Source organism: Dipodomys merriami, unplaced genomic scaffold (genome assembly GCF_024711535.1).
Source record: "Dipodomys merriami isolate MVZ:Mamm:240054 unplaced genomic scaffold, mDipMer1.0.p SCAF_2, whole genome shotgun sequence".
NCBI lineage: Eukaryota > Metazoa > Chordata > Mammalia > Rodentia > Heteromyidae > Dipodomys > Dipodomys merriami.
Window position 1 is genome coordinate 70,966,595 of NW_027203381.1, and position 12,868 is coordinate 70,979,462.

General features: G+C 42.6%; 1 protein-coding gene across 16 annotated transcripts in view; it reads right to left on the minus strand.

Annotated features, from left to right (window-relative positions):
* Kalrn (kalirin RhoGEF kinase) overlaps positions 1-12,868 on the minus strand; it is a 611,632-nt gene that overhangs the window by 163,198 nt on the left and 435,566 nt on the right. For all 16 annotated transcript variants that reach the window (XM_070030027.1, XM_070030026.1, XM_070030024.1 and 13 more), the window contains exons 32-33: positions 11,358-11,500; positions 7,758-7,860 (exon numbers count right to left, since the gene is read on the minus strand). In XM_070030027.1, the coding sequence (XP_069886128.1) occupies positions 7,758-7,860; positions 11,358-11,500 (246 nt within the window). The remainder of the gene's footprint in view (positions 1-7,757; positions 7,861-11,357; positions 11,501-12,868) is intronic.

Below are 12,868 nucleotides of genomic sequence, written 5' to 3' on the forward strand. Positions count from 1 at the left end.
CACAAGTACTTGGTTACAGGGAGTGTGTGATAGGCATTGAAACTTGTCACATGTTGGCCCCAGAGATACTGGACTGGGCTATAGAACCATGCTGCAATGTACTGTGGGTCACTATGCGTTCATAGGCACAGGGTGGGGATGGTACAGAGAGGCAGCTGGAAAAGGGGTTTGTCTTTTGTTGTCAGAAGCTGACCTATCAAGGTTGCTACAGTAGTATTGTTTTTAATCTGATTTAACAGGCAAGGGAACTAAATTGGCTTGAGCAGGAAGTCACTCACTAAACTGGCTTTTGGCTGTGAGTAAGATACTTTGTTCTCTCTCTCTCTCTCTCTCTCTCTCTCTCTCTCTCTCTCTCTGTCTCTCTGTCTCTCTGTCTCTCTCTGTCTCTCTCTGTCTCTCTCTCTGTCTCTCTCTCTCTGTCTCTCTCTCTCTCTCTCTCTCTGTCTCTGTCTCTCTCTCTGTCTCTGTCTCTCTCTCTCTCTCTCTCTCTCTCTCTCTCTCTCTCTCTCTCTCTCTCTCTCTCTCTCTCCTTTCTTTCTGTGCTAGCACTGAGGCCAGAACTAAAGGCACGGGCACTGTCCCTTAGTCCCTTAGCATTTTTGCTCAAGGCTGGCACTCTATCACTTGAGTCACAGCTAAACTTCTGGCTAAATAGAGAAAAGAGTCATATGGACTTTTCTGCCTAGACAGGTTTTGAATCTTAATCTTCAGATCTCAGCCTCCTGAATAGCTAGGATTACAGGTGTGATTCATCTGTGCCAAGTTTACTTTCTTCCTTTCAAACAGGATCAAGGAAGAGAGCTAGACAGTCTCTAGGCCTGCTTTTTTCACTTTATTCTACGATTCCAAACTCTAAGGTACTCTAAGTCAAATCAGGGCACACCTGCAGCTTTCACCTGTTATCTATTCTGTTGGCAGATTACCTTTACATCCTTATTCCTGGCACAGATATCTAGTATCATCACCTAGAACAAAGATATTTTATTCATTCCCAAGCGCTCAGGCTTTTTGATAGCATTTCTGTAGCTTCCTGCAACCTGCAGCAAATCCTCCCTGGCTGTTGTAGTTTATGAAACTTATTTGTTTCCAGATGATTGGCAACTTTAATGATGGGTTTCTCCAGGTGGTTTTCAAGGTATAGAATATAAATGAGAATGCTGAGTATGAAAATGCCACCAGATTTTGCTTGATGACCTCAGGTTGTAATTAGCAGTGGAATGGACTTCATACCCTTTGGTGATGTGCAGCAGCCAGAAGTCAGGCACTCATGTAAGTAAGTGTTCCTTCATAAGAGAACTTGTGGCCTCCTGTTCTCACACTCTACCAATGGGTTCTAAAAAGCCAGCCTATATGCTGGGTTGGATGTCCCTGAGGAAATGACAGGGTTGTGTTTCTGTGGCAGAGCAGCTAGAGAGAGGGAACTTTAGTTGTTCTGAGGGCCTTAGGCTCCTCTGATGCCCACTGTTGCCTTCTCCCCTTCTCCAGTCATCTGTCTGCTTCAAACAAGAGTAACAAGAAAAATGTACTGGGAAAAATATTTTCAGCTAGCGCCAGTGGCTCATGGCTATGATCCTAGCTACTCAGGAGGCTGAGATCTAAAGATAACAGTTCAAAGCCAGCTGGGGCAGAAAAGTCCATGAGACTCCTGTCTCCAATAAACTATTAAAAAAAAAAAAGCTGGAAGTGGTGCTGTGGCTCAAGTGGCAGAACACTAGCCTTGAGCACAAAGAGGCTCACGAAGTGCCCAGATCCCAGGCCTGGCAAAAAAACCCAACAACAACAAAAGCAATAAAACAACTCCCCCTAAGACCCCATTATTTTCAAGTCTAGTTATGAAATTACTGAGAAAACTAAAAATATACCCAACAAATTGTATTTTGTGGTTAAAATTTTGAAGTAGAAATAGCAGTCTACTAAGATGAGGAATACCTGAATACTTGCATCAGGTGCACCTTTAATGGCTGGTCACCAGTAGCTGGAATGGCTGCTCAGGGCGCACAGCTCACCAAGACAGAGGTCACAACAGACTAGAGACCCCAACCTAAGTGGGTATCTTGATATTTCTGAAGAACCTATCAAGTGAAATTTATCACCTGGTATGAGCCTAGATTTCATTAGCACAATGCTGAATCTCCATATTTCTAGAGGTTTGCCTTTCTCTTCAGTGGCACATCATTGTTTACGGTCCCTTAAATCTCCATAGAGCATATTGACTGTTTTCTTACAGAATCCCTGGACCCCAGTTTCAGTCAGGATCTCAAAACCCAATCAGGAGGTGGAGGAGTGAAATGACACGACTACTCAAGGTCAGGAGCCAGTTGACACTGGATCCAGTCTTGGTCTCAAGACTGCCCCCTACTGTTGCATCCCCTTTCTCCTTACAGCCAATGCTTGGCACCCCACCTAGACTCTTTTCCTATCAGTGTACCCATAGCTCTTGTGCTCACAGCTGACATGAAAAATCAGACCTCTCCCTCTCAATGCTAGGCAGTCGTATGTTCCTACTACACAGCTCCAGAAGGGAATGGCCTGACCTGGACTCCAGCTGCAACCTCACACACATCTGCTTTTGCTCCTTCCCCATGGGGTCTTGCCTTCCCTCCAGCACACCTCCAATAGATCATACAGATCATATGTGTGGGGGGACAGAAACTATTCACACCAGTCCTCCGGGGAAATAATATCTTACATCTACTTTAAAAAAACAAGAATGCTTTTTAGTTTTGATGCTATTGTCAGCTATTCTCTTTCTAGATGCTTCCCTTTTCTACCCACAAGGATGTTAAGCTGGAGGATGGTGGGGCCTTGTCTCCACCTTGTCTCTGTTTCATTCCCAGTGCAGAAAATGGTACCTGCCACAGACTAGTTTGGGCCTTGATACAATGCATGAATGAAGAGGGTGGGACTATCCCAATGGAAGGGTTAGGTCCTACATCACTGTACCAATGTAGAGTCTTCATCCTCACCGAAGCTTCAATGCAGGGGCCAGGTCCTCACTAAGGCCCAAATTTCAGCAGTTACAACTTCACCAATGCACCAGTTGACCCTCTGAGTCCCATGCTAGCACCTATGACCTGTTGTGTTGTACATTCCCAGTGGCTGGTCCACCTCTTGCTAAAGGTACCATGTTTAGTTATTTATATTTATTTTAGTCATTTTTTGAATTTGCCTCTAACTTGAGCCTTCCTTCACAATAAGTAAAAAAAAAACTTTGATCATGATTCACTATATAGATTTGATAATTCAATAAAAAAATATATCATTGAGTTAGCTCCTCAAACCTCCAGGTTTCCATAGGCATTTCCCTGCCTCTTTAGTATATCAGCATTGCCAGCCCATCCTGTATCTTAAGGTCACATTAGCTTATTACTGATAGTCCTTGTTCAAATCACACATACATTCTCGGGATGTCTCAGCCATGTTCTTCCCTTGAGAACAGCATCCACAACTCAATTTCATTCCAATTTTCCTCTCTAGCAGCTAGCAGGCCTGGACACTTCTAGAAACTCAGTAATTCTGGATAGAGATGAGTTCTCCTAGGATAATAAACATTTATTAAATGTCTCCATCATGCCCACCCTATGCGCCAAGCCAATCACATGGCAGATGGCTGCTTTTCTATCATCAGATGGAAGTGATCTGGCAAACATCTACCATGTCAAATGACAAGGTTCTTCCCTGCTTCCATCTCATTATTCAGCCATGCTTGACTAGAGTTCTATAAATTTGTATATAAATGTGAAGTTGGGAAGTCCCATTATTGAAGTATAGATGAGTATAGATGATTATCCTCTTAAGTGTAGCTAGAACACATTTCTGGATAGAACAAGGAGTGTTTCAGACTAGCCATTTGCCTTCAAGAAAGCTACAGTTGCACATAGAACAGACAAGAACCTGACCATGGAGAGATATTTGAAGATTAAACAAAACAACTCTGGAAAAAAATCTATGATTGGCATTTTCCTACTAAGGCACCCATATTGGCTCTGTTAGAGCTTGATGCAGAATTATGAATATTAGATTACTTCCTCACCAAGTAAGGACCAATGGCTTAAGACTCAGCTGTAAGCTTCAGCCCCTCTGATATCTCAAAAACTTAAAGAATTAGACAAGCTATTTTCCCAGTGTCAAGCCCTGGGTGAAAAATGAGAAAGGGAGCTTCATATTGGTCTTCTGTCCTTAATCCTGAATGAAAACATAGAGGGTTCTGTTATCCAGTAATATTCTTGTGGAGCTGTAGCTAACATGCTGGATCAAATAATTTCTATTCAGATCATGCTGGAATGCTAGGCTGGGACCACAAAGAGGAAATCTAATAGATATAAAGTGGTACTATACTTGGATCATCTGGCAAGCAAGATTAAGCCATGAAAAAGATTTGGTGGTTTTGTGAGTCAGTACTGGACATCCCTATTAAACATGACACACCACTCTGAACACAACAGCTCTAGATCAGGTTGCTGTACACACATGTACAGATTACATGCCCTTCTAGACACTGTATTTTATGTGGAAGTTATACCCTGGGGGAAACAGGAGAAAGGCAACCAGGAAATGGAAGGGCATGAAACTAATATAAAGAACAGCGGGGATAACTGAGGACATCTAGCTTAATCTAAAGACAGGACAAGTGTCTCTGAATATTTAAAGCTTTAGAGGTTATCACTCACCAAATGTAATATACTTTGTACATGAAATCAATGCTGGATAAACGAGTCAATGCTAACAACAAATATATGTCTGAGATTCTAGGCTATCAGATGGAGAGGGGAGACAAGTTGTTCTATTTTACAGAGGTCTAATGGAGCTATACCATTTTAGTTCTAACATCATGACTATTCAAGATAAAGCCAGAAATCAGAACTCTCTCAGGAATTTGAACATCTCAGAATCTGTGGAAACATGGCTTTCTCATTGATAACACTAAAACCTTTGCTTCTTCTAAGGGACAAAAATGGCTAACATTCTCATAGTTAACAGTCTAACTGTTCAACAGTTACCAAGTAAATATATTCTTAGTCTTCCCAATGACCATGAGATGGTGGGTCATTAGTCTGGTTTTACAGATAGGGAAACAGGAGCAGTAACTGAGACACCAGAGTTCAGGTTTGAATCCAGTCATGGCCAAACTCCTTCCCTCATGCTGTAGAATACAGAACACAGCTTCTGAGGTGGGGGGTACCCAGGCCTTTAAGGATAGTCAATGGTACATTCTTCATATTAATCAGCCTAACAGAGCCACACTGCTATCATTCTTCTTTATTAGGAAGACAAGGCTACTTTTAAAGAAATCCAATGTTAGAGACTGATTTCTGGGATGTGTCTCTGCCTGGTCCCCCTCCACAACTCTCTTGTTTTCCCTTCTGCAGTATGATCAGTCCACACTGTTATCTCTCTCTACTACAGAGTTTGCCCACGTGGTTACTTGGAAAGCAGAGTTCTCTGAGCTCTTATGCAGACAGGGAGAATTTGATCCTGTTGATAATGTCTATGATTTCAAGGTAGCAACAAATGATTTCACTGGTGAAGGGAGGTGCAGGTCACAGGACACATGGCTATCCTGTCATCAGTGCTGGATGTTAGGAGAGAAATTGACAGGCTGTCTCTGTTTTATTTTGAAAGGGTAACTGTGAGTAACTGTTTCTAAGTGATTTTCTAGTTTCATACAGAACATAGAATTTCTCATCATTTCCCCATCTTCTGTCCATGTCTCCCAAGGCTAATAATGCTGAGAGCCTAGGCCCCCACCAGGCCAGGCACTACAGCTTAGTAATGCTTTCTCGCTTAGAGATAAGAGAGTTTCTAAGTTCCTTTAGCATCTTTAAAAACAGATGTTGGGATGCTTCTAGAATACTGCTTTTTAATCCTGAAGTTCCCTCATACCTGGTCCTATGGACCCTCTATTCATTTACTTCCCAAAGTCTCCTGAGCCTTTACTATGCTACATGCCAACATGCCAGGAGCACAGCAGTGAAACAGAACAGACACAGCCCTTGGCAAGGACCAGGGACCAATGGCCTGGTTATAGAGACAGACAAGAAACAAGAAATTACACAAATAGGGGTTCACATTGAACAAATAGTCCACAGCTCTCTACAATATCCAGCACAGAGCTTGGCACATGGCAAGGGCTTTATACAAATATGTGGCTGATGTTTTTGTGGAATAGATACAGACAGACTGATCAGCTGTCTTAACCTCAGCCTTAAGAGTTCAATGTTTGACATCTAGAGTGAGGAGAAGGCATGGTAGTCCAACAGGAGGCCTGGGGTTCTAGTTCCTGCTTTTCCACTAACCATTACAATTTTCTTGTGGGTAGTACTGACTTTCTCTGAGACTCAGTTTTCTTATGAAAAGGAAAAGCCTAAGCATCAGGAAATCCTACTGAGTGAAACTCTTACTGTCAGAATTGTTCTGATCTGAAGCCTCACTTACCTTGCCAAAAGAAAAGAGAGCTGTGCAGATGTCTCCATAAGACAAATGACCCTGGCATAAGGCTCTGTGTGAGTGAGGGCTGTTGGGGAGATGGATTAGCAGGGATAATTTCCCTGGACCATGGAACTAACAGTCTATGTCTAAACATGGGCAACACCATACTTGACTCACCACCCATGAACACTTGAAAGAAATTCCAGTTATATTGCCAGACAATAGAGCAGAAGAGACAGGAAAGTATAGAAATAAGTTTTCTCTGTCTGCTAGAAACTAGTTTTCCATCCACTCTGATAGTCAAATGTGGCTTAAAAACTTGAACACAGCTCTCAGGTAGAATGACCTTGAATGTCCTTGAGCACTAGCCTAATAAAATAAATGTGTTTGGGGGCCATAATCTCAGTAGATTTGGGATATATGAAAAATTCTAACAAATCAAGATCATCTTTGAGAATACTTTTAAACTAGAAAATTAAAACGAACAAGGACATACCTGATACCCGAGGCTGAAGGAATAGGCTAAAGTACTAGGCCTAGATAAATTAAGGCCAAATAATCTTTGGAAATGTATAACTTCATCAACAAAATCACTTATGTGCAACTAACATGAGGTCAACTCCTATTCTCTGGATGCAAGGTGAGTGGATTGGGACTCAGACACTCCCTTCCATCTGCTGTGAAGTCCAGTGGTGGTATCCTCACACAGCTTGAGCTCAGTGTAGGGAATCTTTGTAGTCTCTGTTCTGTGCTTCTCCTAACTTGCTGAAGATGCGTGGGAGAACAAGGGACTAGGCTTTCTTACATGTTACCTACATCTTTCACACACCATTTCCTGGTTCTCCTGTCCATCAGGAACTGAATCCCAGTAACCTGACCAGAGGAAGGCATTATATATTCACTAGTCTTTTTGGGTAAGAAGCCCCTATCAACCAACATATTTGTGGCAATATTCAGAATCATTGATCTTGGGCAAATGTAGAGATTGTCTCAATAAAATAATGGTTAAGTGGGAGCCAGTCATAGTCACTGGGGTCTCAGGAAATAATACCAATCTCAACTTCTCTGAGGTTGTCCTCCTAGAAGGCAGAGCAATTCAAGCAGCCCAGGAAGGGCATCTCAGAAACCTCACATCTCTCACTATTCATCCGTGCACTCTGAGATTTCCCCAACATGGAAGGCCAGCTTTGTTCTTTCCCCTCTTTGCTGGCATAATGAGACAGTTGGTTGCTGCGGGTTGGCTCCAGAGCAGGAGAAATTCTGAGGGCTGGTTAAGTCAACAAGAAGTTTTTATTGGGGTTGGGGGTAAGGTTGGGACTCTGTCCTACCTTGTCACTGTCCACTGTGTTCTGGGAGGTCCTAGAAGCAATGGAGATGGTGTCTGGCTGGCTGCTCCCATCCCCTTGGCTGTCAACATCCTCTACTCCATCCCTGCAGGAAGAAGAGAAAGAGAACAGGGGTGGGGGTGGGGGGAACCACTGTGGGTTTACAGTACACAAGGATCTGGCTGGGTTGGCAAAGCGGTGCCTCAGCATTTCTAGCAGGGATTTGTCTAAATTTATCCTGGTAAGTGGAACAGCCCTATGTAATTTTTCAACAATTTTATCTCTTGCATTTAGTAAACACAAAATCTCTATGTTGACAACTGAATACAAAATGATCCTATGACTCCTCTGGCCCATACTGCAGAGAGGGGTTATAAAACTTGGAATGGGTTTAGGAGACTTCTGTCCAGCTCATAGGGTCCTTTGAATAAGCTCAGAGTTTAAGGTACTCAAATATTTTTTGCCTGCTATACTAGGATGAGGTTTGGCTCATAACTGGTGTACAAAGAAACTGGAATGGATACTTCTCTTCTTTTGAGACAGAAGTCTTGCTAGAGTTTCTGAGCTCAAATCTTTCTCCTGCCTCAGCCTCCTAAAATAGCCGAGGCTACAGGCACCTGAAACTGAGCGTGGCTAAGGTAAGTTTTTGCCTTCTTCTGTTCAAGGAAATGGGGAAGGAAACTTTCTCTAGGGAATATTATCTTTGGGAAGTTCTTAATTTTGGATTTTCAACTGCTAGGTATGAAGGAGTCTATTGCTTTCCTTTGGCAAGTCTTATTGATTCCATGCTTTTTTGTCATGATTTCTTATCAACACAGAAGGCAAGCCATTTTCTCACAGGCTGGAAACAGCACAGATTTCAGCATCACTGTTTGAGCCAGTTCTGCTCCTGGGCATTTAATAAGACAATCTCCTGAGGGTGCAATTGGCATTTGGATCCTTTTCCTGGGCCCTGCCCCAAGCAGCTGTGCTATCCATACTTATTTCAAGTTTCAGCTTTAAGTTTCAACTATGCTGCAATTCTGCACTGATCCCAGAACTGGGCTTCAGAGGGAGTGGATGTCTTGGAATTGCTGACTAGTCTGTGTCAAGGAAAACATGGGGTTGTAGAAATTAGGAGAGAAAACCACAGCCCTTCCAATGGACCTTTTATGGAAGTCACTCTCTTACTGTTGTTTGTGTAGAAGTAGAATCACTGGGGGACATTGGAACTGGATGCCTATGAATTTTACCCATAGGCAAAATGCCACATGACTCTTTCTCACAGAGTCTAAACAATTAGAATCTAGTATATGTGTATGTGACCATGCTTGTATATGCAGGTATCCAGGTGTGTGCTTGTGAACATACACAGTGTCCATTCATTGGAAAAAATAGTTTCTTCCGTGCAGAACATTTCTAAATTGGTTGTTCTCTTTCCACTGCTTGTGGGCTTGGGAAATGCCAATTTATTTTAATTACATAAGCCACACATTTATAGGAAGGAAAATCTGCTATAAAAAGAAATTACGTGACGCATTGCAAAACCAAAAATAAAGGACTTTTAGATCATCTGTTGTTTTGGATTGTCTGGGCCATTGCCACCTCCCCCACCCCCCCTTCCCCCAGCTGTACTTTCTGCTTCCTGCTGTTCTGGTCTATTGTGGGCCCTTCTGGTCTACTTCAAATGGAGCCAGTTCCGGGAGTTATGAGAGCCCATCCAGGAGTGTAGGTGGCATTCTCCAAGCCAATTGACTCCTCCGTAAACTCTGTCCCCTTATCACAGGAATCAAGCTAATGGAAGAACAGGCTATATTTTGCAGTCTGCAAGGATTACCCTCCTCCCATCAAGGATAAAAAAAAAAAGGTAGAGGGCAGAGTGAAGGTGGGAATCATTTCCTAAGACATATCTTTTCTAAGTTTGAGAAAAACTCCAACTTTCTGACTCTAGTCTTTCACAGAATAACTCCTACCAACCTCACCTAAGTTTTTCTCTCACTGTGGTTCTGGATAATCCCCTCCACTTTATAACCATGTCTTTTCAATCTTCTGGAGCAAGGTCTGTCTCCAGTGCTAAAGTAAGTCTACTTAAATTCTAGACTCCGGACATAGTATATTAAGTCAAAATGATCCCTCCTCTAATCTAGTTAGGAAGTAACCTTATCCTGGCCAGAAGAGTCTTGAGGCTTTTGCCCTGGGGTGGCCTCTCTATTTTAGTTACATCCTTCTTTGGCCACCATCTCACTTAGAATCAGTGCTGTGGCTTGCTGTCTTGACCAAAAGGTCAACTAAATCCTCTGATTTATTCATTTGTGAAGAGGGGAGGAGAGGAGAACCTGCTCTCCTGGATAACAAACATTCAAAAAACCTTTTCTCTGCTGTATAATTTTTCTGCAAAATGCTTATGAGGAAGCCTCTGTGTGTGTGTGTGTGGGGGTAGGCTTTCATTTGAGAAATCTTCCAGTGTAGTCATTGGAAGTGAAGATATCACATGGGACTTGAGAAGGAAATACATAAGAAGTCATCTGTAAGCCAGGTACTGGTGGCTCACGCCTATAACCCTAGCTACTCAGGAGACTGAGATCTGAGGATTGTGGGTCAAAGCCAGCCCAGGCAGGAAAGTCTGAGAGACTCTTATCTCAAATTAATCACAGAAAACTGGAAGTAGCACTGTGGCTCAAGTGGTAAGGCACTTGCCTTGAGCTAAAGAGCTGAAGGCAGTGCCCAGGCCCAGAGTTCAAGCCCTGAGACTGACAAAAAAAAAAAAAAAAAAGTAATCTGTAGTCCGGGTGATAGTGGCTCATGCCTATAATCTTGGCTACTCAGGAGGCTGAGATCTGAGGATCTGAGGATCTGCCAGTCTGGGCAGGCAAGTCTGTGACACTCTTATCTCCAATTAACCATCCCCAAACTGAAAATGGAGCTGTGACTCAAACTTGTAGAGTGCTAGCTTTGAGCACAAAGCTTAGTGTACAATGCTCAGGCTCTGAGTTCAAGCCCCACAACCAAAAAAGGAAAGAAAAAAAAAGCATCTGCAGATTTTGAGGACACTGGGATTCAGAGATTCCCGAGAGATTCAAGAAAAAGTTTTCTTTTCTCTGATGACATTGCTTATTGAGGGTGAATGAAGGTGAGTACTCCATGGGGTTGTAGTAAGAGCGACAGGATTGATGCCAGCCCATTCCTTATACAAAGCCTCTACCATCTTTGACCAGTGCAGATACCTATTTACCTATGGCTTAGCACCTTCCCAAAGGTTTTCCTAGCCTTCCTCAAAAGGCTGTCTAAAGTTCCTCCTATGAATTCTAATAGCATTTATCCTCCCTGTGGATAGTACTTGTTTTTGTCTAAATACTCCATGATGGGACACAGCTGTTAGAAGGTTCTTGAAGGAATGGATCCAATCTTTATCCTTCTTGTAGCACCTAGCAGAATGCTTATCAAATAAGAAGGGCTCAGTGAAGCCCAATCACATTCATTGGCAGTCACTGGTGAGGTGCTTAAAGATGAGATAAAGTATCATAAGTATACAGCATTCCCCTCTTCCCCATCCCAGAAGCCAAGGATCACCCTGTTCCCACTCCTATAGGCAGTGGCAGTGCTGGAGGGAGAGATGCTGGTTACCTCTTACTATTGTTCCTCAGTTTGGCTGGTGTTTTGGGGAGCTGAATTGGCTCCTTCAAAGCTCCTTTCAGGTGAATGATCCTTTCTTGAATCACTTCTCGAATGTTCTTGATCCACTCCTGCTTGGTTTCAATGTTGGAAGCCTGGAGTGCCACAGGGAGAAAGATTGAGAAGCTCAGCTTCTGTCACCCTATCAAAAACCGTTCTTAATCCTCCTCCCACAGGCCCCAGCTCTTATTTTCAGGGATACCAAATGTTTGGGGAATTATTTTCTTACTTTGTACTTGTGACTCTTCAATCCCAGGGACATGTTTCTTCAACTCCTAGAGCAGGGCTATGAGTTTAAAACTCAATGTAGACTTGATAATTCACCCTTGAGACAGGGAGAATTTTTAAAATACTTTACAACCTATAAGGCACTGATGTATCCTGATTGTTTGCTCTAGGACTAGAGTAATAACCAGAGGCCTCTGTTGGGCCCCAGAAAAACACTAGAGTTCTAGATCTTCATAAGGTCTGGTGGATACTGGAGGGGAGGAGGTGGTATTCAGAGACAACAGCTGTTTACCAGCCAGTATGGATATATAGTAGGATGTTCAACACCTACCATGGCTACATAGTGAATGCTGGTTAGGAGTCGGTCCTGGACTTTCAGCTACTAAACCTAGAGGCATTGTTATCATTCCTTGTCTTCCTGGATTTTTTTTAATTATTAATAAGTTTTTTTTTTACTGTGAAAATACCGTATAGAGGGGTTACAATTACATGAGCAAGGTAATGAGTACATTTCTTATCAAGCATTGTTGCCTCCTCCTTTGTTTCCCCTTACCATCTCTGCCCTCCCCCCATCTCCCTGCTCCCCCCTCCAAAGTTGTAAAGTTCATTTTTCGACATAATGACTTGTACATCTCATTGTTGCAATGGGTCCACCTGCAACCCTATTTAAACAATTTGTTTTTTCCCTTCCCCTCCCCAAATTACACCAACATCAAACACAGTGAAAACGGGTTATTTCCTGGATATTTTTGCAGGTAATTCTGCTTGTGACAGGTAGCAGCTACGTTGGCTGTTCATGGTGAACAAGTATGAAGCTTTTGCTGGGATGGATCAACTGGTCCTTGGTGATGGGTGCTTCTCTGACAAGCAAATGATGGTAGGAGCTTCACCTATTGCATCCTACTCAGTGAGGCTACTATTACCAGAGCAGGGACTGAAGGCCCAGGCCATGCTTTGACAGCTGAAATGATCATGCTGAGTCCCCTGGCTAGTGTTTTTTTTTTTTTTTTTTTTTTTTTTTTTTTTTTTTTTTAAATAAGGGCACCTGGAACTTGAGTTTCTTGAGAATAATGTCCATGTCTGATACATAGCTGTCCCCAGAGCACTGGACAGAATATCTTATACATGGAGGGCAATTAGGAAAATGTATTGAATTATGTGGAGCAAAATACAAGGTCTTTTTTTTTTAAGGTCAAGTTATTATGCAAACCATTTTAGGGGACATATGGCCAGAA